Raw genomic sequence first — 22,370 nt, 5'->3', positions numbered from 1 at the left:
GTAAACAAAAATAGAATCTGCAGAGACAATACAACAAGCATGCTTAAACTCACATACAGAATTGCTTTCTTACAACAAACTGTCCTTCGTAAGGCCCCTCTCAACCCAAACATTAAGATGTATTTACACAAAGAACCAATCAACAGTGCAGTTTAATTCTTTGTTAACTAAACTCTTGGCTAGACATTAATTTTAAAGACACTATTTCCCCTTATTTCAAAGATACATGATCATAACATGGCATAAGCCAAATAAAAGGTTATAATTCTTAAACAATGTGATGTCTTATCTTTTCTGATGATGTTCAGGTTATCAAATAACAGTTTTAGGAGTCCCCCCAGACTGATTGGCAAAACAATTTTATAAGTTGTTATTTATAAAGATTAAAAAAAATTTTTTTTTTTATGTGTGATGGAGAAGGAAATGGCAACCCACTCCAGTATTCTTGCCTGGAGAATCCCAGGGGCGGCGGAGCCTGGTGGGCTGCCGTCTATGGGGTCGCACAGGGTCGGACACAACTGAAGCAACTAAGCAATGGCAAAAAATATTTTATTAAATAGTTTATAAATATTTTTATATTTATCTTATAGTCCTGGGTTATAAATATTATTCCAACTGTCCTGGGCTTGACCTGGCTCGGCCAGGTGTTCCCACTTAGGGTCTCCATACAGTAGTGGTTGGTCAGACGGTGGCGGGGCTGGAGGCCTCTCAGAGGCGTTCTCACCCACGTGTCTGATGTGTGATGCGGTGGCAGCCGTAGGTGTCAACTCCCACCCATGTTCTCTCTCTCTGCAGCTTGGGCTTCCTCACAAAATGTCAGTTAACATTCCCAGGATGAATGTCCTGAGATTGAGAGAGTGAGAACCAGGCAGCAGTTAAATTGCCTCTTATGACCCAGCCCTGGAATTCACAGAGCACCCTCTCCGTCGCATTCACAAGGTTCAGCCGTGTTTCAAGGGCAGGATACAGCCTTCAGCTCTTGTTGCTGGAGCAGCTAGGTTCTAGAAAACCATGTGGGACCAGAAATATTTTTGCAGTTATTTTTGGAACATACAAACTGTCACAGATCACTACAGGGATTGTTGTTGTTGTTCAGTGACTGAGTTATGTCCGACCCTTTGGGACCCCATGGACTGCAGCACACCAGGCTTCCCTGTCCTTTATTACCTCCTGGAGTTTGCTCAAGCTGGTGTTTATTGAGTCGATGATGCCATCCAGCCATCTCATCCTCTGTCGTCACCTTCTCCTCCTGTCCTCAATCTTTCCCAGCATCAGGGTCTTTTCCAATGAGTTGGCTCTTTGCATCAGGTGGCCAAAGTATTGGAGCTTCAGCTTCAGCCTTAGTCCTTCCAATGAATATTCAGGGTTGATTTCCTTTAGGATCTACAGGGATAAGGAAGACAAATAAACAGTCTCCTAGGATGCTATCATGGCAGAAAAATGGATGAAACCATGGCTCTGCTGCATGCTAGATGCACCTAGACTGATTTTAGAGAGCTGTTCATCTCCAGGGCGGAATTACAGACAGCATGATGAAGCTCAAAGGATTTCTTGCTGAGCTTCTAGTGAGATTGAGAGCTGGCTGGGGCACATGCTTGTCCACACCTCCTGAGGGTCAAATGCTTGCGACCTCCCTCCTTCCACAGGCTGCAGAGAAGCTCTGTCTTGGCTGAAAATATTTGAAATCAAGCAGATCTTTTCCCTCAACGCTGAAGCCTTCCACATACTTCTGGTACGTGATTGCCTCCATTTTTTTCCCCTGCAGGATGATTTTCTTCGTTGGGAAATGTCAGTTAAAATTTACACCCTTACTGTAGTGAAAAAGATGTAAAAAATAGAAATGGCTTTCTTTTCAGACACTGTCACTATCTCTCTCTTGCATATGGCTTCCAGTAAGAGTTTTTTTTTTTTTTCCTTCTTCTCCTACTTCACTGATGGTTTGGCTATGGAATCTCAGAAAACTTGGGCTCTTGCCTATAACTAAGAATGCAAAGTCCTGATACAGAAAATGTTGAAGTGTATAAAAATCGATACTTACTATTTTTAGACTGCATATCAACATAAGACTTAGAATTCAAGTCTCTTGTCTTTATCTATTAGTAGATGCTACGCAAAAGCAATCCCTTTCTTGTGAGTAAATGTGTAGAAATAGCCCAACATTTCCAGAACTTTGGTCCTTTTATCTACTTCAGTGGATCACTTGGATTTGAAGGGTGTCATTTTCAATGGTGAGATTGAAGAACACTATCAATGCTATATAGTATGTTTCCAGTAATTCAAATATTTCCCCCGGACAAGCTGCATACATATGATAGCTGGGTAAGGGAAAAAAAATGAATTTTACCCTTGGCTATTATACCTTGCCATTCCATTCTTTAATAGAATGATCATTTCAAGTCCAAGACACTTAATAGTATGATTTCATATCTATATATCTATCTATCTTATATCTATCTAGTCTTTGAGATATGCCAAAATTACCCCTCCCATTGTAGAAATGAAAATATTATTTACCCCCGTTCGAGGTTCTGCGTAGAGCCAGAATCAGGTATTGAATTAGGTGAAAGCAATATTTGGGAAACGTAAAATGTAAAAAGTAAAGGTAAAATGGTTGAATGAGTGATGATGTTCTATGATCTGAGGTTATTTAGTATGGTACTTTTTCTTGAGTTCAAAAAGCTAAGTTAATTGTGGTCTTATTAATAAGTTTAAAATGCACTGGCTGCAACTAAAAAAAGACACATGTAAACCAGTGACATCTAGACATCGTATCAGCTGGAGGAAATGCCAGCAGAACTCCTAAACTGAGAGTTTAGTGATACAGCAAGACACGCCTGGAGGAGTCACACAGCCAAAATTATCGCTGCCATTTCCACCAAATGTTCCCAAGGAGCTTCTAAAATGGTGCCTGCGGTAGAAAGTTGGCCCTTTCCTCCTTGAGGGCCCTCTGGGTCCCTGCTCAGACCGTGGGGTCCCTCCACTGTCACCAACAGCAAAGGCATCAAGACCCTCAGGCAGGCCTTGATCCCACCGCACCCACTCAGCCAAGATTCTTAATAAAAAGACTGTGTGTAGCCACCCTCCAAGATGGCCCCAGAGACCTGTCCCTGCTGCGTGTACCCACACCCTGGTGGTCCCCCGCCTTGTATCCAGGTTGGTCTGTATGACCGATGGTGGAGGTCTGTCATCCCCAAGATCTGGTGAGTCGAGGCTGCAGCTTCTGTCCTGTACATTCTCTCCCTGCCTCACTCCGGGGAACACCAGCTGCCCTGCCCTGCTGTGAGTGGCCCGTAAGAGAGGCCCTGGGGTCTCTGGCCGACAGCTGGGGACGAACAGAGGTGACCACAAGATGGAATCTGGAAGCTGATTCTCCAGAGTCGTCAGCCTCGAGCTGAGAGAACAGAGACTTGATCCAGAGGCATCCAACAAAGCCACTCCCACTTCCCAACCCTCAGAAACCAGGCAAAGTAAGAAACATTCACTGCCTTAAGCTGCTAGTTCAGTTCAGTCGCTCAGCTGTGTCCGACCTCATGGACGGCAGCACGCCAGGCCTCCGTGTCCATCACCAACTCCTGGAGTTTGCTCAAACTCACGTCCATTGAGTCGGTGATGCCATCCAACCATCTCATCCTCTGTCCCCTTCTCCTCCTGCCTTCAGTCTTTCCCAGCATCAGTGTCTTTTCCAATGAGTCCGCTCTTCGCATTAGGTGGCCAAAGGATTGGAGTTTCAGCTTTAGCATCAGTCTTTCCAATGAATATTCAGGACTGATTTCCTGTAGGATGGACTGGTTGGATCTCCTTGCAGTCCAAAGGACTCTCAAGAGTCTTCTCCAACACCACAGTTCAAAAGCATCAATTCTTTGGCGCTCAGCTTTCTGTATAGTCCAACTCTCACATCCATACAAATCACTGCAGATGGTGACTGCAGCCATGCAATTAAAAGACCTAAAACTAGGTCTCCTTGGAAGAAAAGCTATGAAAAACCTAGACAGCATATTAAAAAGCAGAGGCATTACTTTGCCAACAAAGGTCTGTCTAGTCAAAGCTATGGTTTTTAAGCTGCTAAATTTCATTTATTTATTTTTGGCTGCACTGGGCTTTCTCTGGTTGTGGTGGGCGGGTTCTCACTTCAGTAGCTTCTCTTGTGGTGGAGCACCGGCTGTAGAGCCCGGTCTCAGGAGTTGTGGGGCACAGGCTTAGTTGCCCCTTGACATGAGGAATCTTCCCTGACCAGGAACTGAACCCATGTCCCCTGCACTGGCAGGTGGATTCTTAACCACTGGACCACCAGGGAAGTCCAAGCTGCTAGGTTTTAGAAAGCTTACTCACCCAGCAATATAGGATCAGTATAGCACTAAAAGTCTATTTTGTTGTTTTGCTATTTATTTAGTTTTATTTTATATTGGAATACAGTTGATTAATACTGTCGAGTTAATTTCAGGTGTACAGCAAAATGATTCAGTTCTACATATACATGCATGTATCTTTTTCAAACTCTTTTTCCACATAGGTTATTACAGAATATTAAGCACTATTCCTGGTACTATACAGGAAGTCCTTGTTGGTCATCTAATTTTAAACACAGCAGTGTGTACATGTCAATCCTAAATTCCCAATCTATCCCACCCTCCACCTGGTGGCTCTAAGTTCATTATTTAAGTCTGAAGAAAATCTGCCTTTGCCTATTTTTGAACTGGGCTGGATTTTTACTTTTTTGGTGGCTGTTGTTGAGTTTTAAAAGTCCTTTACATATTTTGGATATTAATCCCATATCAGTTATATGACTTGCAAATATTTTCTCCCATTCCATAGATTGCTTTTTCACTCTGTTGATAATGCATCAATGGATGCACAAAGTTCTAAATTTTCATGAAGTCCAACTTGTCTATTTTTCTTGATTTATCTATTTTGCCTGTGCCTTTGGTATCATGTCTGAGAAATCATTGCTACATCCAGTGTTGTGAAGCTTGTGCCATATAAGAGTTATCGTTTAAGGTCTTATGCTTATTGCCTTTAGTGTATTTTGAGTTAATTTTTGTATATGGTATTAGGTAAGGGTCCAACTTCATTCTTTTGCACGTGACTATCCAATTTCTCTAGTACCTTTTGTTGTAAAGCCTGTCCTTTCCTATTGAATGGTCTTGGTACTCTTGTTGATCATTTGATCACACATGTGAGGGTTTATTTCTGGATTCTCTAGTCTGCTCCATTGATCACTATGCCTGTGGTCATGCCAACACCACACTGCTTTGATGACTGGAGCTTTATAGTAAGTTTTGAAATCAGGAACCATTAGCTCTCCAATTTTGCTCTTCTTTTTCAAGATTGTTTTAGCTTAAGGATCCCTTGAGAGTCCATATGAACTTTAGGATGGATATTTCTATTTCTTCAAAAAACATCATTTTGATTTGACATGCATTGACTCGAATCTAATAGACTGCTTTAGATGGCATTGTCATTTTAACAATATTAAGTTCTCTAATTCATGAGCATGGGAAATCTTTCTATTCCCAAATGTCTTCTTTAATTTTTTCAGCAATGTTTTATGCTTTTAATTGTACATGCCTTTTGCCTCTTTGGTTAATTCCTAAGTATTTTATTCTTTTTTGATGTTATTGTAATGGAATTGTTTTCTTAATTTCCTTTTCAGATTGTTCATTGTTAGTGTGTTGAAATGCCCCAGTGGTTTTTCATCTGGGTTTTAACTTTTGCATCAAGTTTTCAATTTCAATAACTATATCTTGGGATTGTCTTATGTTTTTAATTAGTTCTTTGATTTCTTTAATCATTTTAGTCATTCTCATTCTTTATAGTTCTTTGGTTCCTAATCTTTCTCGTCATTGTATCTATTGACTCTTTCTCTCATAGTAAATTGTTTTCCAGTGGTTTAAAAAAAATTTTACTTTAAACTTACTTTCAGCAATCCATTAAATATGAGAATTTTTTGCGGTCTGTATGGAGGGCTTTTCTATCCAGAGAAGTTTTCCACTTGCTACTGCCAAACACCCCAGAAGCATCACTAGACGGGACCCCACTTTATATTAATTTATTGGCATTAGCGCAGTGGTAAAGAAACTGCCTCCCATCGCAGGAGGCGCAAGAGACACAGGTTTGATCCCTGGGTGGGGCAGATCCCCTGGAGGAGGGCAACTCCCTCCAGTATTCTTATCTGGAGAATCCCATGGACAGAGGAGTTCACGGGGTCGCCAAGAGCAAGACACGACTGAGTGACTGAGCACACACACTGGCATTAGAATTTCTGAAACTAACTGGGTAGTATACATTTGAACCTCCATTCCTCATGAGGGCAGATCTACCGATATGAACTTTCAAGGGAGCTATTTCTTCCCCAGCCTGAGCTCAGGCTGACAGATAGACTTTCTTATGATCCAGTGAGCAATATATTTTTTTAGTCTATCCTTCAGCTGAGACTGGGGGCCTTCAGGGGTTCTGCATGGTGGTCTCAGCTGCAGCGTCCTGCTTCCACATGGTTTCCAAACCTCGGTCCCCAGTCCCCCTACGCTGCCGAGCCCGGCGCCCCCAGCCAGGAGGGCCACAGCGGTGGGCACGCCCCTCCTCCCCCTACTCTGCTTCAGCTCTGTCTGCCCGTGTCCTCTGCAGCCTTCCCTGGCATTCTTGTGACCTCGGGCTGGTGCCAGTCAGGGGGCCTGTGTCTGTGGCTGGCACTGAACTCAGTACCTGCCGCTGAGCTTCTCAACCCACCTCATGGCCTCTGTCTCAGATGATCTTTATGATGAACCAGAAAGACATTCAAAGTCTTGGCAGCGTCATCAACCAGAACAACGACACTCACAGCCTGGAGGCACCTTCCCACCAGCACAGAGGGGAGGGTGGGTGGTGAGTCGGGCTCCTGACTCCCTGAGCGGCCCTGGAGCCGCGTGCCCACACTGTGGAGAGCGAGCCCCATAAACAATTAACATTGAATTTTTTTTTAAAGAAAAGCTCCATGGTACAGCTTTTTATGGACAAGAATGCTATTTCCTTTTGAATTCAGAAGCCCCTTCTCCATTCCAGTAGGACACCAGGCCGAGTCACTCTGTCCGCGAACGACTGTGTGTCCTACCTCACTCAAGTCACCTCTCTGAACCCAGCTTCCACAGGATGGAGGATTTATGTCTGCCCACCTCTGAGGATTTATCCATAGCTTTGAGGACTAAGAGTAAATGTAAACGGACATTTATTGTTTGAGGTTAGTGTGACCTTGATTCCAAAATTAGATAAGGTCTGCACAAGATACCACAGCTCTATTTCATTCTCAAAAATTCCAAGCAAAATATTGGCTGACAGAACACAACAGTGTCTATAAAACATAACACTACCTCGTGTTCAGGTAGGATTAATTGCAGAAATGAAAGGGTAGTTTACATCAGAAAAATTGGTATCATATACTAGAGAAATAATATCAATAAATATGGTAAAAGTATTTTACCAAATTCACCCCCCAAATTATGATTTAAAATTCTCAAGAGATCCCTAACAATGGAAAGGTTCTTCCTAAAATGGATAAAGACTGTATATTACAACAAAATCCTAGAGCCAAGTCATCCATAAGGGATGGAGGGTGACCTGTGCTCCCTAAGGGCCAGTATAGGACAAGAATACCCACTCTCACTCACCCCTCTTCCTTTAACACAGCATTGAAGATTCTGGCTAAAGTGCTTAAATAATTCAGAAAAAAAGAAATAACATTCAGTTAAACAGAAGCTTAAGGTAAGAGAAGGGAGAACGTTCGGGCTTTCGTTGGACTTCACAATTCATTTTTCTCCACAATCCCCTTATCATCTATTTGAGGCCAAGGATCACATCTGATACTTTTTTAAAAAATCCAGGACCGCCCTTGGTGTCGAGTTGGTGGTAGATACTAATTTGCAAAAGGGATCTTATCCAAGTTATGAAGTAGTAAAGACGAAATGAGTCGCGTGTGGAAACCACTGTACATGTGCTAGAGAAGTAGGCTTGCAGGACACCATCCTTCATTTTCAAAAGGCTGCATCTCCCTGACGCCAACTCCGCTTCTAAGCCTCAAAGCACCGCCCCCGTCCCCCCCACAACTCCGCGCGCCCGCGAGGACCACCGCTCGCGAACTGCCCTCCTCGCGGCGGCCAGCAGGTGGCGCCCGGCCTCCACCGGTCGGACCCGGAAAGGCCCGCCGGGCTCCGGGGCCCCAAGTCCCCTCGGAAGGGCGCCAGTTTCCCGGACGCGGCTGCTCCCTTAGGTCGTCGATCGAAAGGCGCGAACGGCCCGCGGCTCCCAGCGACGGTGCGGGCCCGGCCCGCCCCACGCTCCCCTGCAAAGCTAGGGAGCCCTCGCGCGGGGGACCCCTCCGTCCGGGTCAGACACCCTCTCGGTCCGAGCCGACCGCGCGCAGGACACTGAGCCTGGGGTCTGCGACCCCCGACCCCCAGAGGGAAAGGACGCGGGTGGGCAGCGACCTGGCCTGGCGCTTCCCGCCCTTGCCGCTCCCGAGTGCAGCCCCACGCGGGGTGGCCCGTCGTGCTGGGCGCTGGAGGGGCGGAGAACGAGTGGACCGACGGCCGGGGCTAGTCCTGAAGGGCGACCACGGTCGGGATGACCGGCTCCGCACGGGGGCCGCCGCCGGAGCCCGCCTCCTCGGGGGTATGATGATCCACGACAACGGCGACGGCCCTCCGATCCAAGGACCTGCCCACCTGCGGGCGAGGATGCCGTCAGGTGACGGGGACGATGCGCAGCGCGCGGGTGATGCGCAGAGTTGGCCCGGCCGGCTGCACCGGGCCCACCCCCACCCCCCGCCCTGGAGGGGTGCAGGAGCCCGGCGAGGCTGGGACCGCCGGGGCCCCCGCCCCAGCCCCGCGCTCGGGCCGCGATGGATTCCATGTCGGGCCCGGAAACGCCTTAGCCGCCGGGGCAGACTCGCCGGAGCCACCCGAACACCTGATCGGCTGGGCCTGAGACGGTGGCCCCAGGTGAGACCCTCCACCCCATCCTCACCGGCCTGTCCACCCCGGATCGGCCTTCCGAGCATCCCACCCCCACCCTCAAGCCACACGCCCCGGCGGAAGTGTCTTCCAACGAGAGAAGGTAGTATCAGTATACGGGGATACAGATGAATTGTAAACACGTACCTACACTAGCTCTGCATTTTAAAGCCGGGTCCCAACGTTGCCACGTGAGGGATGCGGTGGACACAGCACTTGGATCCTTCCCTGTGGTTCCCTCTCTCTCCTTTCCTGCGCAGTCCAGGCTCAGCCAAGGGTGAAGGGCGATTTAAAGATTTAAACAGAAACCTGTCTCGGAGCCCGGGCAGGGCCCAAGCCTCCCCCCCAGGCTGGGTGAGCTACAGGTGCAGGAGGGAGCTCGCGGCCATATTACAGCTTCACATCCCCAGGGCAAAGGGGCCTTAGGAGCAACCAGTAGCATGGAAGTTTTTTTTTTCTGCCCCACCTCTAAATCTTAAAATCAGGTTCGGAAATTCTGTGGATTCTTTTCTTTTCTGATTAACAGCAGTTTCATTTGCTGCAGAAGTGTCTTATCCACTCAGACAGGTCGTCCTCCAGATTCCACATTTATTTGAACGTCATCTAAAGTGCTAGGAGTCCCCACCACAGTAACTCTTGGGTTGGAAACCCCACCCCAAGGCACAGAACTACTTTTTCCTTGACAGATGAAGAGAAACTTCTGGGTTTACAGACTCCCCAGCACTGTCAGCGCCCCTAAAAAGCAGCAGTAGCCCTTTGCCCCAGAGTGCTAGCCCTGACCACACATCTATCTGATAAGGGCCTTCTCCGCACTGCAGATTCCAAGACTTAGGGGTGGTAGAAGCGATGGAGGAGGAGGGATTAAATAAAATGGCGAGATAGACAGAATCTTAAAAATCATTCAGAATTCAGGCATTGACTTCAGACATGTTTTATTATAATCTTATACAGTCTACATAAATTTGAACTTGTATTTATTTGGGTTCAGTTATAACATAGCATAATAAAAATCAAAGCACTGGTCCTCTGAAATAAAGCAGGCAATCACCATTCAATAAACACACTTGATTTATTTTGTATAAAAGGGTTAAGTTTACAACTAAACTTTTATAAAAAGTTTAGCATGAATAAGTACATCATTACACTTTGTATGCAGAAATGTACATTTCTGCCACTATACAAGAAAACTCTAATTAAAGAGTTCACAAGGTTTCACTCAATATATATATATTTATATATAAATATATACACAGCATTCAGTAGGCTTGCGTCAAAAAGGTAATTTCTGACCAAAAGACTTCATTTAAGTAACTGAATACTGGATCCTTCTGGTATTCACGCTCCACCTTTGAGAAAAGGCAAAGTCTGCTTAAATTGGGCAATTCCTTGTGATTTTAACGTTTTCGCTCCCCATGGTGGGAATAGTATATAAAGAAAACCTTCCAACTGCAGAAAGGGCATTTAAAAGTCTTTTTCATAAATAACTAATATCACAGTCCAGGTCAGAAAACACCCTGGGGAAGTTGATCATTCTTAAGTTTTCCTTCCATTTTTTTTTTTTTAAAAAAGGTCCATTTGACTTGTTGTCCTCCTTGTGAAATGGTTGAAAAATAAGTTCAGCGCCTTAAAAGAGCCTGTGGATTTGTTGTTTTGTTGTGCAAAGGGAAAATAAAGTCATGAACACCTGCAAGAGATCGGGAGAGAAAGGACTGTTTAGGAGGTTTTAACCTAAGGGCAGAGGCAGGCAGACTGGCGCCAGGAGGAAGCCGCAGTTTGAACATTTAACCAAACACTCAAACATTGGGCAAACCCTGGCGTCCAGATGCAGCGCACACACTCGGCCTGGACAGCGCAAATTAAACATTAAAATAGCAGAGGCTCAGGGGAAAACTTCCCAACGCAATCTCCTATTTGGATCTCCAACGGCAGTGCTCACAGGCGCCAGTCTGCTTCTTGTAACAATTATTTGATTGAAAACAGCCCTTTAGTTAACAGATAGGGAAGTCGGAATCCCACATCACAGGGTCTGAGACACAGGGTAGCAATGCTCAGCTAGCCGAATCCCAGGGGACTGGAGTTTTGGGGAAGGAGGATCCCTATGGAATTTGCGGTGATAAGATTAATCATATGGAGGTTAGTACCTCATAGTACCAGAGCAATAGCAGAAAACAGCCGGGCATGTTACAGGCGCACGAGAAGCCAGTACGTATTCTCCTTCACCACCTTGGGAGTAAGTTACAGGCATTGATTTTTTTTTTTTTTTTTTTTAAGGAAAACGTTCTGGGATTTTGAGTAACAGGAGCTAGATGGCCCTTCATGTCTAGTACGCGTAAACAATGTACTACGTGCAACACAACGAAGTACACATTCATTTACCAAACCCCAAAATTTTCCAGATGCGCCAAGTACCCACGCGCGTACACACACACTCCAAGCGCCAGTTCACCAACGGGAGACACAAGCAGACACTCACCCTTTATTCAGCCACAGAGCGCTTTGCTGTCATTTGACATTAACTCAGAAGGGAATTCAGAAGCCTGCGAGAAAGGGGGGAAAAGGCACGAGACGTTAGACAACCTTAAGGAGAAAGAACCTTTTTTTTATATATATAGTTTTATTTTGAACAGCAAGTTCCAATTACCCACGTTTAGGCTCAATTCAGACTCAGAGGTATTAACATGTCATAACTTAATTTCACGCACACGACTCTTTCCACAGCAGTTTTTTTTTTTTTTAATGATAAAAGGATAGTGATGATAAAGTTATTAGCCCATCTATAAGTCAGCGACTAGGGCCCGCCGCCTGACAACGGCTCTACCGGAGCATCGCTGGGGGGAGCGGGTCTTACCTGCAAGGACAGGATGCTGATGTCGGTGTTGAGAGTGGTGAGAGGCGTCCTGGACGCCTGGCTCTGTCCGGGTCGCTGGTGGTGCAGGCTGACGATGGTGGGGTGCGAGTCCAGCGCGATCTGCAAGTCCAAGATGTAGTCGATAACGTGCTGCAGGATTTCCATCTTGCTCACCTTCTTGTTTTGCGGGATGCTGGGCACCAGCTCCTTAAGCTTGGAGTAGCAATCGTTCATGTTGTACAGCAGGCTCATCGGGTCGTCCACCGGGGTTTTGCTCCGGGAGATGCCCAGGCCGTGGTCCGAAAGGCTGTTTTTCCTAACGGACCTCACTGGACTGAAGGCTTTCATGCTGACCGCGGGGAAGGGAAGCGAAGCGACTGGGAAGAGGGAAGCGGGCTGCCCCGAAGCTCAGGCCGCTGCCGCCGCCGCCTCCTGCGAAGCTCGCTGCGCTCGGCACCGCGCTCGGCTCAGAATGAAGCGGGGAGCCCGGCCGGGCGGCTTTTATACGCGCTCGCCGGGGCCACACGACCTGGCTTCCCCGCTCCCCCATTGGTGGAAGGCGGCGCGTCCATCAGACCGGGTGGGCGCGCCCATTGGCAGGGGCGGGCGCGAGGGAGAGCTCGGTTCTTCCGCGTTCGCAGCCAATCGCCGTGGGGGTGGGCGGGACGAGTGCCAGCCCAGCTGCAGTGGTAAATAGAGTACAGCGAGCGCCGGGCCCAGGGGGACCTGGGGGTGGGCAGGGGCCGGGGGAGGGCCGAGCACCGGGAGCAGGGGGTCGCGGACGCGGCGGGGGCGGGGACACCCCGGGAACGTAAGCGTGCACCCCAATTCCAATCCCGATCACTAGGCGGGACCCTCCCCTAAAAGTGCCCCCCGACGGAGGCTGCTACGCCTCCAAGCTTTCAGTATCACTAAGATCACAGCACCACCGGCGGGGTCTGCACGGCAGTAGGGGAAAGCCACCACGGTTCCCCGCGCCTCCCGGAAAGTCATCAAGACGTTATAGAAAGCATTTCCGAAAAAAGGGAAAACGCAAATAAGTTTGCCATCGACAACTGATGTTTGTAGAGTGAGATAGGCCTCTTAAGATCAAGAAAAGCTTTGTAAAAAAAACCAAAAACAAACCCCAAAACACCTACGCGCGCGCATTTCAACGACAGGTTTAAGTGTGGGATCGTGCAACCCGGAGCAACGCAGGAGGCAGTGTTGTAAACTCTGTGAAATGAGTACTCAATGGATAACCGTGCTGATCGCTAAGGAGCTCGAGACGCGGGACCCTTCCTGGGTTCCTTCTGGAGCACTGGGAAGGGCTATTATAATGAAGCTATTAATCGGAAATCATTAGGAGTATTTGCACATTGAAGCTGTATTTACATACACTACCCTTGAGAGGCTGCTCGTCCGTTCTGCAGTGTAGGTGGCAAAGGAAGGTGACTAGCTATGCACACATCGTGGTTTCTGGTGTCACATTTCAGCTCCTACTGTATTTTTAAAGTTTTGTATAGATAGGTGGCCCTAGCCACGGTCAATATCTTCACACTGTTTAAAAAAAAATCTATCAGGTACCAGGTTGGGAATCTTCTCAGCACTAGTACTGGAGGCAGCTTCAGGTTGTGTCCCCCGCCCCCACTTTTTTTTTTTTTCTTTCTAGAAATCTTTTAAGAACTCATTCCTGAGGTCTAAATAAAAAACAGTTTGCAGTTATTTACTCAAATCCTTTTCAGTGAATTCACACATAATTCTAGCTTGAGGGAAGACTACAGTAAATTAGTTGTGTGTTTTGAAAATCATTTTTCTAGAATACAATAAACTAGAAAGGCTGAAAAAGCATTCTATTTTTAAGTATCTTTACTTTTTTATCTCAATCTGCATCTCCTCGGCCTTTAAGAAGGCGAAAGAGCAGAACTGGAGAAAAAGTAAAGCTTAATAATGGGGAAACAGTATTTTCTCCTTCAATTAATGATTAATTCCTCTGCTGGTGGGCCAGCCGGTCTGGTCCTGGACACCAACTACAGCCATGTGCCTGCACTATAGCTACTCTCGAGGGAGGAAAAGTTGGTGGCGCTAGGGTAGATGTCACCTTCCGAAAATCCAGTCGCCTCAGGTGGGAGGATGGAGGTGATGGTTTCCTGACCAGCAGAGAAATCTGCTCAGGGCCTGCCCAGCAAATGCTGCCTGCGACTTCTTTGCGAACAGCAGTGGAGTCCCCACCTCTCCTCTGATATTAAGTCTGGAAATGATTTCATCCCCGAGTCCCCGCAGTTTGAACCTTTTGATGTACTTTGTGTGCATGTGTTTCTGTCACATACGTGCCACAGTGGAACAGATTTTGTTTTGACACTATTTTGGTTCATGATGTTATACTTTGACTATTTTACAATAATAGCCAATGTAAACAAACATCTTTGGGATTCTCAAATTATTACTTGTGATTCTTGGACATTGCAGCTCTGAGATACTGACGCATTCCTAGCTTTTTCCAAGGACACCGTATGTTAACATCCGTGCCAGCCTCATTATCCCTCCAGCCGGGCTCTGGGCTGCTTCCTAATGAGCGTTGTGCGGGATTACTTTACACACTTGCAAAGTTGATTAAGGCACTGCCTTCTCCCAGGCTCATGTGTGTACCCTGATGCAGTAAAACTGCTAAATATGGTGAAAGTTTTCTGGTGTTTCTTCCTCTACCGGCCATGTTATTGTCCAGTCAGCCCGGGTGAGTGGAATTCGATTCGACTGGCAGGCTAACCAGTTCTATATTCATTTAAAGAAATTTAAGGGGACTATGAGGCTAAGTTCATGATTTTTTTTTAAAGGCCTGGGTTCCTAGTACGTTCTGTCTCAGCAAGCCCAATACGACATTACCTTTAAAATTATGTTTTCATCGGGAAAACGGTGTTGAAGCATTTTCGAGGTGGGTTACAAAAAAAAATCTGTCCATTGGTGTCTCCGTGGGCTTGAATTTGAGGCCTCTAAAGCTGCAGATGGGCCCTGGATCTGCTAGATCCGTGGGTGGTGGGAAAGTGTGAATGGTTTCCGGTGGGGGTGGGTGGGTGGAGATGAATCCCCCCCCGCCCCCCGACTTAAAGTCACACGCCGGCCTGGGAAGGTCGCCTAACCTGGTTCCAGGGCTTCACTCCCTCGGTCTCCACCCCGAGCCCGGCCGCCGGCTCCCAGCGCGACTGGCCCCTCGCGGTAATGAGAAGCAGCTCCGGGCCGGGCGCGCCGGGCTGGCCGGACGGCCTTTGCAATTCCACCCCCCACCCTCCGCCCCGCGTGATGCAACTGGGGGCGGGAGGAGCCTGCGGGAAGGCGGTGGGGGGTGGTGCGGAGGAGGGGGTGTCTCAAGGTCCTCCCGGCACATCTGGCGCGCTGGGGAGCGCTCGCCTCTCTTCCCCCTGGTTTTGTTCTCCCAGCTGCGTCCATCCCGCCCGTGACCCCCCGAGCGAGCCCTGACAGGTGATGAATGCGCGGCGGCGGCGGCGGCGGCGCGCGGGCCGGGCCGCGGCGGGGCCGGGGCCGGAGCCCGGGAGCAGACTCTCTGGCGCCAGGCGCGTGACGCCGCCCATTCACGCCGCCCGGCCGCCTTGTCCTCGCGGCGCCGCTCAGGCGGCTGCCATGGCAACCGCGCCGTCACTCAGCGCGCGCGCCCAGCTGATCAATGCCTGCGAGGCCCGGCCGGCCCCGGCGCGCCCCGGCCCCGCCGCCTGGCCCGCGCGCACCTGCAGCCGCCGCGCGTCTTAAGTTTCCAGCGATTTGGGGCAAGGAAGGAGAACCGAGAAGAAAAGAAAAGGGGGGCTGGTTGGGAGAAAAGAAAAACACACACACACACACACACACAAAAAGCCAGGAGAGGGAGAAGAAAGAAATCTTCCTTGTGCAGAGGAGGCGTCATGTGGCTTAGAGGTTGCCAAAGCAAAAGGTTTTGCTTTATTTTATTTGTTTTTGCAACCGAAGCGCTCAGGGTGGGGCCGGCGCGAGGGGAGGGCGGATGGGGAGAAAGTGACTGTCTCAGTGGAGGGCGAGAGTGATTTATTCCTTGGGATCCTCGCGAGGAGGACTTTGATGCTGGACTCCCCCAAAATATCTTTGAAGGGCCCCCTCCCTCCCGGACCCCCCCCCATACTGCCCCCTGCCTCCCTCCTCGGAACCTTGGGAGGTTGCCCTTAAAAAAAAAAAAATCCGATTTTTTTTTTCCCCAGGACAGCCCCCTCCCCTCACCCTCCGGGAGGCTGGAGGATGGGCAGCCGGGTCCCGTGGCTCCCAGCCTCTGCGCGCGGCCGACCCGCGTCTACGTCCTCATTACCACTACAAAGCCTGGCAGACGTCGCCTCTTTGCAGAGCTGCGCTTTCAGTTGCGAACATCAAGAGGCCAGAAAAGTTCCAAGTGGCCCCGAGGACGCAGACACCTCCTCGGTCCTGGCTTTATCTCTAGGGAAAGTTCCATTTTAAGAACCAGATGCCAACATTCCCGGACAGTTTATGGTATCCGGATCCCTCGGGGTGCGCATCCGCGGCTTAGAGTGTTAGCAGCAATTATTTATCGTCTGCCCGGGAGAGGAGGTCCTGAACACGGCTGTCCTCGGCGGACCCTGGGGGTGGGGATGGAGTGGGGACACACGACTGTTCCCGATCCGGTTATCTGGTTTAGCAGAGTTTGTTGTGGTTTTCGAGGAAACAGCATCTGGGTTACATAAGGATTCAAGTTTTTGCTTTGCTTGTTTATTTAATACCTTGGCAAGAGGGAACCCTTACTGTGAAACCAGATAACCGAATTTGGGTTTAAAACAGCCTTAGATGAGGGGCAACGAGAGGGGAAGAAAATGAACCAAACCACAAAAAGCAAACAAGGGGATGTTTATTTTTCTCCCTTTGGGTAGTTTTGAAGACCTGCCTAACCTCTTTCTTCTCGTCGCGCACAGCTAATAAATTGCATTAACAAAGCGCTTCAGCTACTACCGTGGCTTAGCAGGCATCCCTCCCCCGCGCCGCCCCCACCCCGGCCCTAATTCCTTCTAGGATTCGCGCACGGTCCTGTTTGCCCAGAGATCTCAAGAGCACCAGGAAAAACGGCGTGCTAAATCCAATTGCTTTCAACCGTCTGATCTCCTTGTAGGGAGATCACCTTTCAGCCCCTTTCAAAGAAAGCAAAGTTTGGAAAGTTTGGCGGAGGGGCCGATTTAACTACCAGCACGGCAAATATTTAGTTACAAACGCTGTGAAGTGCCCCGATTTGTGGCCGCGTTTGGCTTTCACAAAGGATTTTCCTGTGACTTTTGTTCCGGTCACCAAATTAAAAAAGAAAATTAACTTGAGCGAGAGATAAGGGCTTGGAAAACAACCCCGGGCCGCCCGCGAGCTGGCGGGCGCGGGGCTGGCGTCGCCGAGTCTGCGCAGCCCCGAGGCGCGCGTCGCGGGGGTCTGGCCCCCGCGGGGAGCCCGGGTCACCGCTCGGACCCCGGGCTGCCGCCCACCGTGCGCCCCCCTCGCGGTACGCAGCTCCCCGGCCGCCGGGCTGCCCGCCGGCGTCCGTGGGAAACCGCGGTAACCCTCTCCAGCCAGCGACAAGGGCGGGCTTGTCCGGAATCAGGCTGCATCTTAATATTATAATACTGCCCCCAAAGCAAAACCCGAGGCCCCGCTTGCGAGTCTCTAACAAGAAACACATTGTGCGGTTTTTTTTTCCGCCTTTTGGGGCGAAGCCACATTGGCGCGCTGGCCACGGTACTGTGAGCCAAGTCCATGACTTCAGAGGGGAGGAACCCGCCCGCTCCGCACCACGTGCGCGCCCGGCCCGGATGGCCACCCCGCCGCGCCCTGCCGCCCTGTCCCGCCGACAGGTCGGGGGATCTGGCCGGGGCCGGGGCGCGCTCGGCGGACACGCGTCCTGCGCCCGCGGCGCTCTGGCCCCTGCCTTTTCCAGACCCGGGGAGGTACCCAGGAGGCGCCAGTGCGGGTAACTGATCGCTGGCGGCTCAAGTCGGCTGGTGGAGACGCTTTATTCTAAAATACTTTGACAGCCTTCTCTGTATGTCCCCTACCCCCAAGTCCTTGGGGCTTTTACTCCCAGGTTCTACCATCCCTCTTCCCTAAAAAGGACAATTTAGAGTATACCTTCTCTCAACTGGGAATAGCCCGAGGGTTCTGCAAGCCCTCTGACCCCTGTCACATGTCACTGCTGTCCCTGTCCAGAGGAGATGACAGGACCTAGGGCTGCATTTTCAGGGAGGTGAGTGCTGGGGACCTGTCGGGGGCACCCCAGGAGGAGCAGTCTTGGGCGGCCACCCTCAGCCCAGCGGTGATCACGTTGTCTTCCCAGCGCTGCTGGTGTCAGGACCTTCATCTGTTTCGATGCAAACGCTGCCCATCAACCAGACTCTTTCTGCCGGTTGAATTAAGTGGTCCATTTCATCTTAACCATCTCTGCCTTTCCTGGAGTCTTTGCCAAGAGCACAGATACATTACATTTCAAAGCAAAAAGGGAACCGTGATGACCCTCTTTATTTTAAAATTTTTATTGGTGTACAGTTGATTTGTGGGGCTTCCCAGGTGGCTCAGTGGTAAAGAATCTGCCTGCCAATGCAGGAGAGGCAGGCAGGAGACCTGGTTAGATAGCTGGGGGGCAAGATCTGGAAAAGGAAATGGCAACCCACTCCAGTATTCTTGCCTGGAGAATCCCATGGACAGAGAAGCCTGGCCGGCTACAGTCCATGAGGTTGCAAGAGTCTGACCCCATTTAGCAACTGAGCGCAGGCACAGACACACATGCACACAATTGATTTACAATGCTGTGTGAGTTTCAAGTGTACAGCAAAGTGAATCAATTATACATATGTATGTATCCACTCTTTTCTAAAGATTCTTTTCCATATAGGCCATTACCCGGTATTGAGTAGAGTTCCCTGTGCTATAGAGTAGGTTTCTTTTTTGTTTTTAAGTCTTCTTTATTTTCATTTTCTTCTGTTATGTGTGTGTGTTAGTCATGTAGACCTGTATGCTCTTTGCGACCCCATGGACGGTAACCCACCAGGCTTCTCTGTCCATGGGGATTCTCCAGGCAAGAATAGTGGAGTGGGTTGCCATTTCCTTCTCCTACAGTAGGTTTTTATTTTTATTAGTTATCTAGTATATGCATAGTAGTGTGTATCTGTCAGTCCCAATCTCCCAGCTTTATCCCCTAACCCCCTTATCCACTGGTAACCATGAGCTTGATTTCTAGTGATGGCCCTCTCTAAGGGGAGGTTAATCATTCACACTGGGTAAGAACAATCATTTACAAGCTCATCACAGCTTGCCTGTTTTGCTCTTCACTTTGCCCTCGTGAGTTAGGAGAGGCAGATGCTGCCACCATTTTACAGAAGGAGAAGCTGAGGCATAGAAGAATAACAGATGCCTCTGTGAGCCCACACTCCCTAGAACAGTACCTGTGATGATCCAGAGGCATGTGACCTTGACCCCAGGTGGGATGTCAATTACTTTTTTAACCCTGAAATTTGTTCCAGTCCTGCAGGGAATTTATAAAACACTTTGCTTTCCCCTTCCTCAGGTATTAACACTGAGGGACTGAGCCTGACTCTCTATTGACAGAAGTTCAACCCAGGTCTGACTTCTTAGTGCAGATAACCTTTACAGAGTCCTGGGGCCCACATCTCGAGAAATTCTGCTTAGTTGGGTTGGTGAGCGGCCCAGGAAATGCTGAGGAGACACGGATGCAGTGGTACAGGTTCCACACTGATGGAATGACAGGTCATCTGTGAAATCAGTCCTATAGCAGGTGCGGTTCACCTGTTCCTCTTGAGGACCTGTACATTTGTTTTTGGAAAGCCCAAGAAGACAAGGGGTATGTTGCATTTATCCCCATCTTTACTTTCTCCCTTGTTCGTTCTTCTTTCCTGATGTTCCAATATTCTTTCTTTTAGAATGAAATTTTTAAAAGTTTTTTTAAAAAATTTATTTGTTGGCTGTGCTGGGTCTCCGTTTTGGCATGTGGACTTTCTTTAGCAGCTGCAAGCGGGGGCTACTCTCTAATTGCGGTGCACGGGTTTCTCATTGCAGTGGCTTTTCCTGGGGCAGAGCATGGGCTCTAGGGGCATGCGCTTCAGTAGTTGTGGCACGTGGGCTCAGCTGCTCCGAGGCGTGTGGAATCTTCCTGGACCAGGGATCAAACCTGTGCCCCCCACGTTGGCAGGTGGGCTCCCAACCACTGGTCCACCAAGGACGTCCTTTATAAAATATTCATTTATTTGGCTGCACCAGCTCTTAGTCATGGCACATGGGATCTAATTCCCTGACCAGGGATCAAACCCAGGCCCCCCTCGTTGGGAGCACGGAGTCTTAGCCACTGGACCATCAAGAAAGTCCCTCCAGTATGCTTTGTTTTATTATTTCCTTTCTTGCTCAAGGGCATCCTTTAGACATTGTTTAAGGGTAGGTCTGCTGGTGACAAGCTCTCTATTTTCCTACATCTGAGAAGGTCTTGTTACCTGATAAATGTTTTTGCTGGATCTAGACTTCTGGGCTAGAATTCTTTCTGCATTTGACATGCTATGCCACTTTACTCTAACCTCTACGGTTTCTGAAGAGAAATCTGCTGTTTCTCAAATTGTTTTTTCCTTTGTAAATAAGATGCTTTTTCTCCCTGTTCTTTGTATCTTCCGTTTTCAGAAACGTGTCCATGATGTATCTTGGCAAGGATTTCTTTGTTTTTCCATTTTGAAGGTATCTCAGCTTCTTGATTCTGTAGGTTTAAGTCTTCTGCCAAATTAGAAAAATTTTCAGCCATTATTTCTTAACATACTTTGTCAGCCCCTCCCTCTTTCTCCTCTCCTTCTGGGGCTCTGATGACAAGAATGTTAGATCTTTTCTTATAGTCCCACAGATTTGTGAGGCTGTCCTTTGTGTGTGTGTATGTGGGGGGTGGTCTACTTTTTCTGATGGTCAAATTGGACTATTTCTATTTTTTTATCGTCAAGTTTTCTACTTTGGCCACCTGATGTGAAGAACTGACTTACTGGAAAAGACCCTGATGCTGGGAATGATTGAAGGTGGGAGAAGGAAAGATTGAAGGTGGAAGGACAGAGGATGAGATGGTTGGATGGCACCATCAACTTGATGGACATGAGTTTGAGCAAGCTCGGGGAGTTGGTGATGGACAGGGAAGCCTGGTGTGCTGCAGTCCATGGGATCACAGCGTCGGAAACGACTGAGTGAACTGATCTGATGTTCAAGTTCACTGATTCTTTTCACTGCCGTCTCTATTTTGCTTTTTGAACACATCCAGTGAGTGTTTTTCTTTGGCTATTGTACTTTTCATTTCGAAATTTTCCATTTGGTTCTTGTCTGTATCTTTTATTTCTTTACTGAGATTTTCTATTTTTTCCATTTTTTGGAAAGTATTCAGAATTGCTCCTTGAAAGACATTTTTTTGTGTGTGTGGCTGCTATAAAATCCTTAATAGTTAATTCCAACATCATGTCAACTCAGTGTTGGCAACTGTATTCTTTTCTCTTTCAAGTTGAGCTTTTCCTGTTTCTTAGAAAGAAGAGTGATGTTTGTTTGAAACCTGGACTTTTTGGGTGTTATGAGACTCTGGACCTTATTTACATCTTCTGTGAGAGCAAGTCTCTACTGCCACCACCCTGGCTGGGGGTTGGGAGAGACGTGCCTTGGCTTCATCCTTCATGGTGGAGGGTGAATAGCTATTGCCTCCGAAAGGGTGTGAATGTCCCAGCTCCCCATCCAACCCCCACTGAGACCACCCCGTGAGGAGGGGGAGCAGGGCCTGGTTACTACTAGGTGGGGGTGAGAGTCTAGGCTCCCATGTGATCTCTGTTGACACTCTTGAGGGTGCTCCTTGCTGAGGAGCACTGCTGCTCCCCACCCCACCATCTGTATCACCACCCAGTCGTGGAGGGGGGCTGAGATGCAGACTCTCCACTTGGCCTTTGTGATGGGGGTGGAGCTGGTGCCTCGGCTGTATCTGTGGTGCTTCTTTTGAGTCACATAATTATTGTCTGGAAGTTTGCTGTCTTACCAGGCTGCCTCGTTCCTGGTCCGCTGCTTGAGAGTGCAGGCTTTTCTTTTTCTTTTTCTGTGTCCATTGATGTTTCTGGGTGCCTACTTCCCCAGCCGCCGGTCCAGGATATAAGAAGCACAAAGAAAACCCAGGGAAAACATCACCATGTCCTTCTGTGGGCCCCAGAGTCGGCAGCTAGTCTGCCCTTCTCTCCACCTCTCAGAGTCTCCCTGTGTCTGTTTTCTCACTGATCTCCGGGGTTCTTAGCTCTCCTTGGCGGGAGGAATGAGGAGAAATACATCTACTCCATCTTGCCTGGAATAGAAGTACCAAATGTTTACCATTTAATGAAATAGAAAACATGAAGCAGTGGTCTCTGTTTGAAGAAAACTATTCACATTTCTTTATTGTTTGGATTTGTAAGTGCTTTCCCTGGTACATTATTTCATCAAGTCCTGGATTTAAAAAAAGAATAAAAAATATGATTTAACTGTTGTTTTCATCAAGCCCAGTCGGGCCCTGACAGCAGGTG

General features: G+C 48.5%; 2 protein-coding genes across 3 annotated transcripts in view; one reads left to right on the top strand and one right to left on the bottom strand.

Annotated features, from left to right (window-relative positions):
- Positions 1-3,087: 3,087 nt before the first annotated feature.
- The window catches only part of LOC145545586 (uncharacterized), a 136,099-nt gene continuing 116,816 nt past the window's right edge, over positions 3,088-22,370 (top strand). The window contains exons 1-4 of the mRNA XM_081590460.1: positions 3,088-3,200; positions 6,468-6,561; positions 6,743-6,858; positions 8,237-8,966. Of these exons, the coding sequence (XP_081446586.1) occupies positions 3,088-3,200; positions 6,468-6,561; positions 6,743-6,858; positions 8,237-8,966 (1,053 nt within the window). The remainder of the gene's footprint in view (positions 3,201-6,467; positions 6,562-6,742; positions 6,859-8,236; positions 8,967-22,370) is intronic.
- On the bottom strand, positions 9,894-12,300 carry ID2 (inhibitor of DNA binding 2). Of its 2 annotated transcripts, none has more exons than XM_081483448.1 (3): positions 11,827-12,300; positions 11,452-11,515; positions 9,894-10,662 (listed from the first exon to the last, which is right to left on the bottom strand). In XM_081483448.1, exons 1-2 carry the CDS (start codon positions 12,172-12,174, stop codon positions 11,459-11,461), a joined length of 405 nt encoding a protein of 134 aa, XP_081339574.1. In that variant the 5' UTR covers positions 12,175-12,300; the 3' UTR covers positions 9,894-10,662; positions 11,452-11,458. The 2 variants fall into 2 exon arrangements, with proteins under 2 accessions (XP_081339574.1, XP_081339575.1); XM_081483449.1 differs by having other exon boundaries at positions 10,528-10,662; positions 11,448-11,515.

The sequence above is a fragment of the Giraffa tippelskirchi genome, chromosome 4 (genome assembly GCF_054371585.1).
Source record: "Giraffa tippelskirchi isolate mGirTip1 chromosome 4, T2T-mGirTip1v1.2.pri, whole genome shotgun sequence".
In the NCBI taxonomy this organism is placed as follows: domain Eukaryota; kingdom Metazoa; phylum Chordata; class Mammalia; order Artiodactyla; family Giraffidae; genus Giraffa; species Giraffa tippelskirchi.
Note: the sequence above shows the minus strand (reverse complement) of the source record. Positions and strands in the feature narration are given on the sequence as shown.

What these genes read in the sequence shown, in the direction of transcription:
- ID2 (XM_081483448.1), bottom strand. Translation starts at nt 12,174, where the DNA reads ATGAAAGCCTTCAGTCCAGTGAGGTCCGTTAGGAAAAACAGCCTTTCG. An exon ending in TCAGCATCCTGTCCTTGCAG is followed by an intron (nt 11,516 to 11,826) that starts GTAAGACCCGCT and finishes CCTTTCTCGCAG; the next exon opens with GCTTCTGAATTCCCTTCTGA.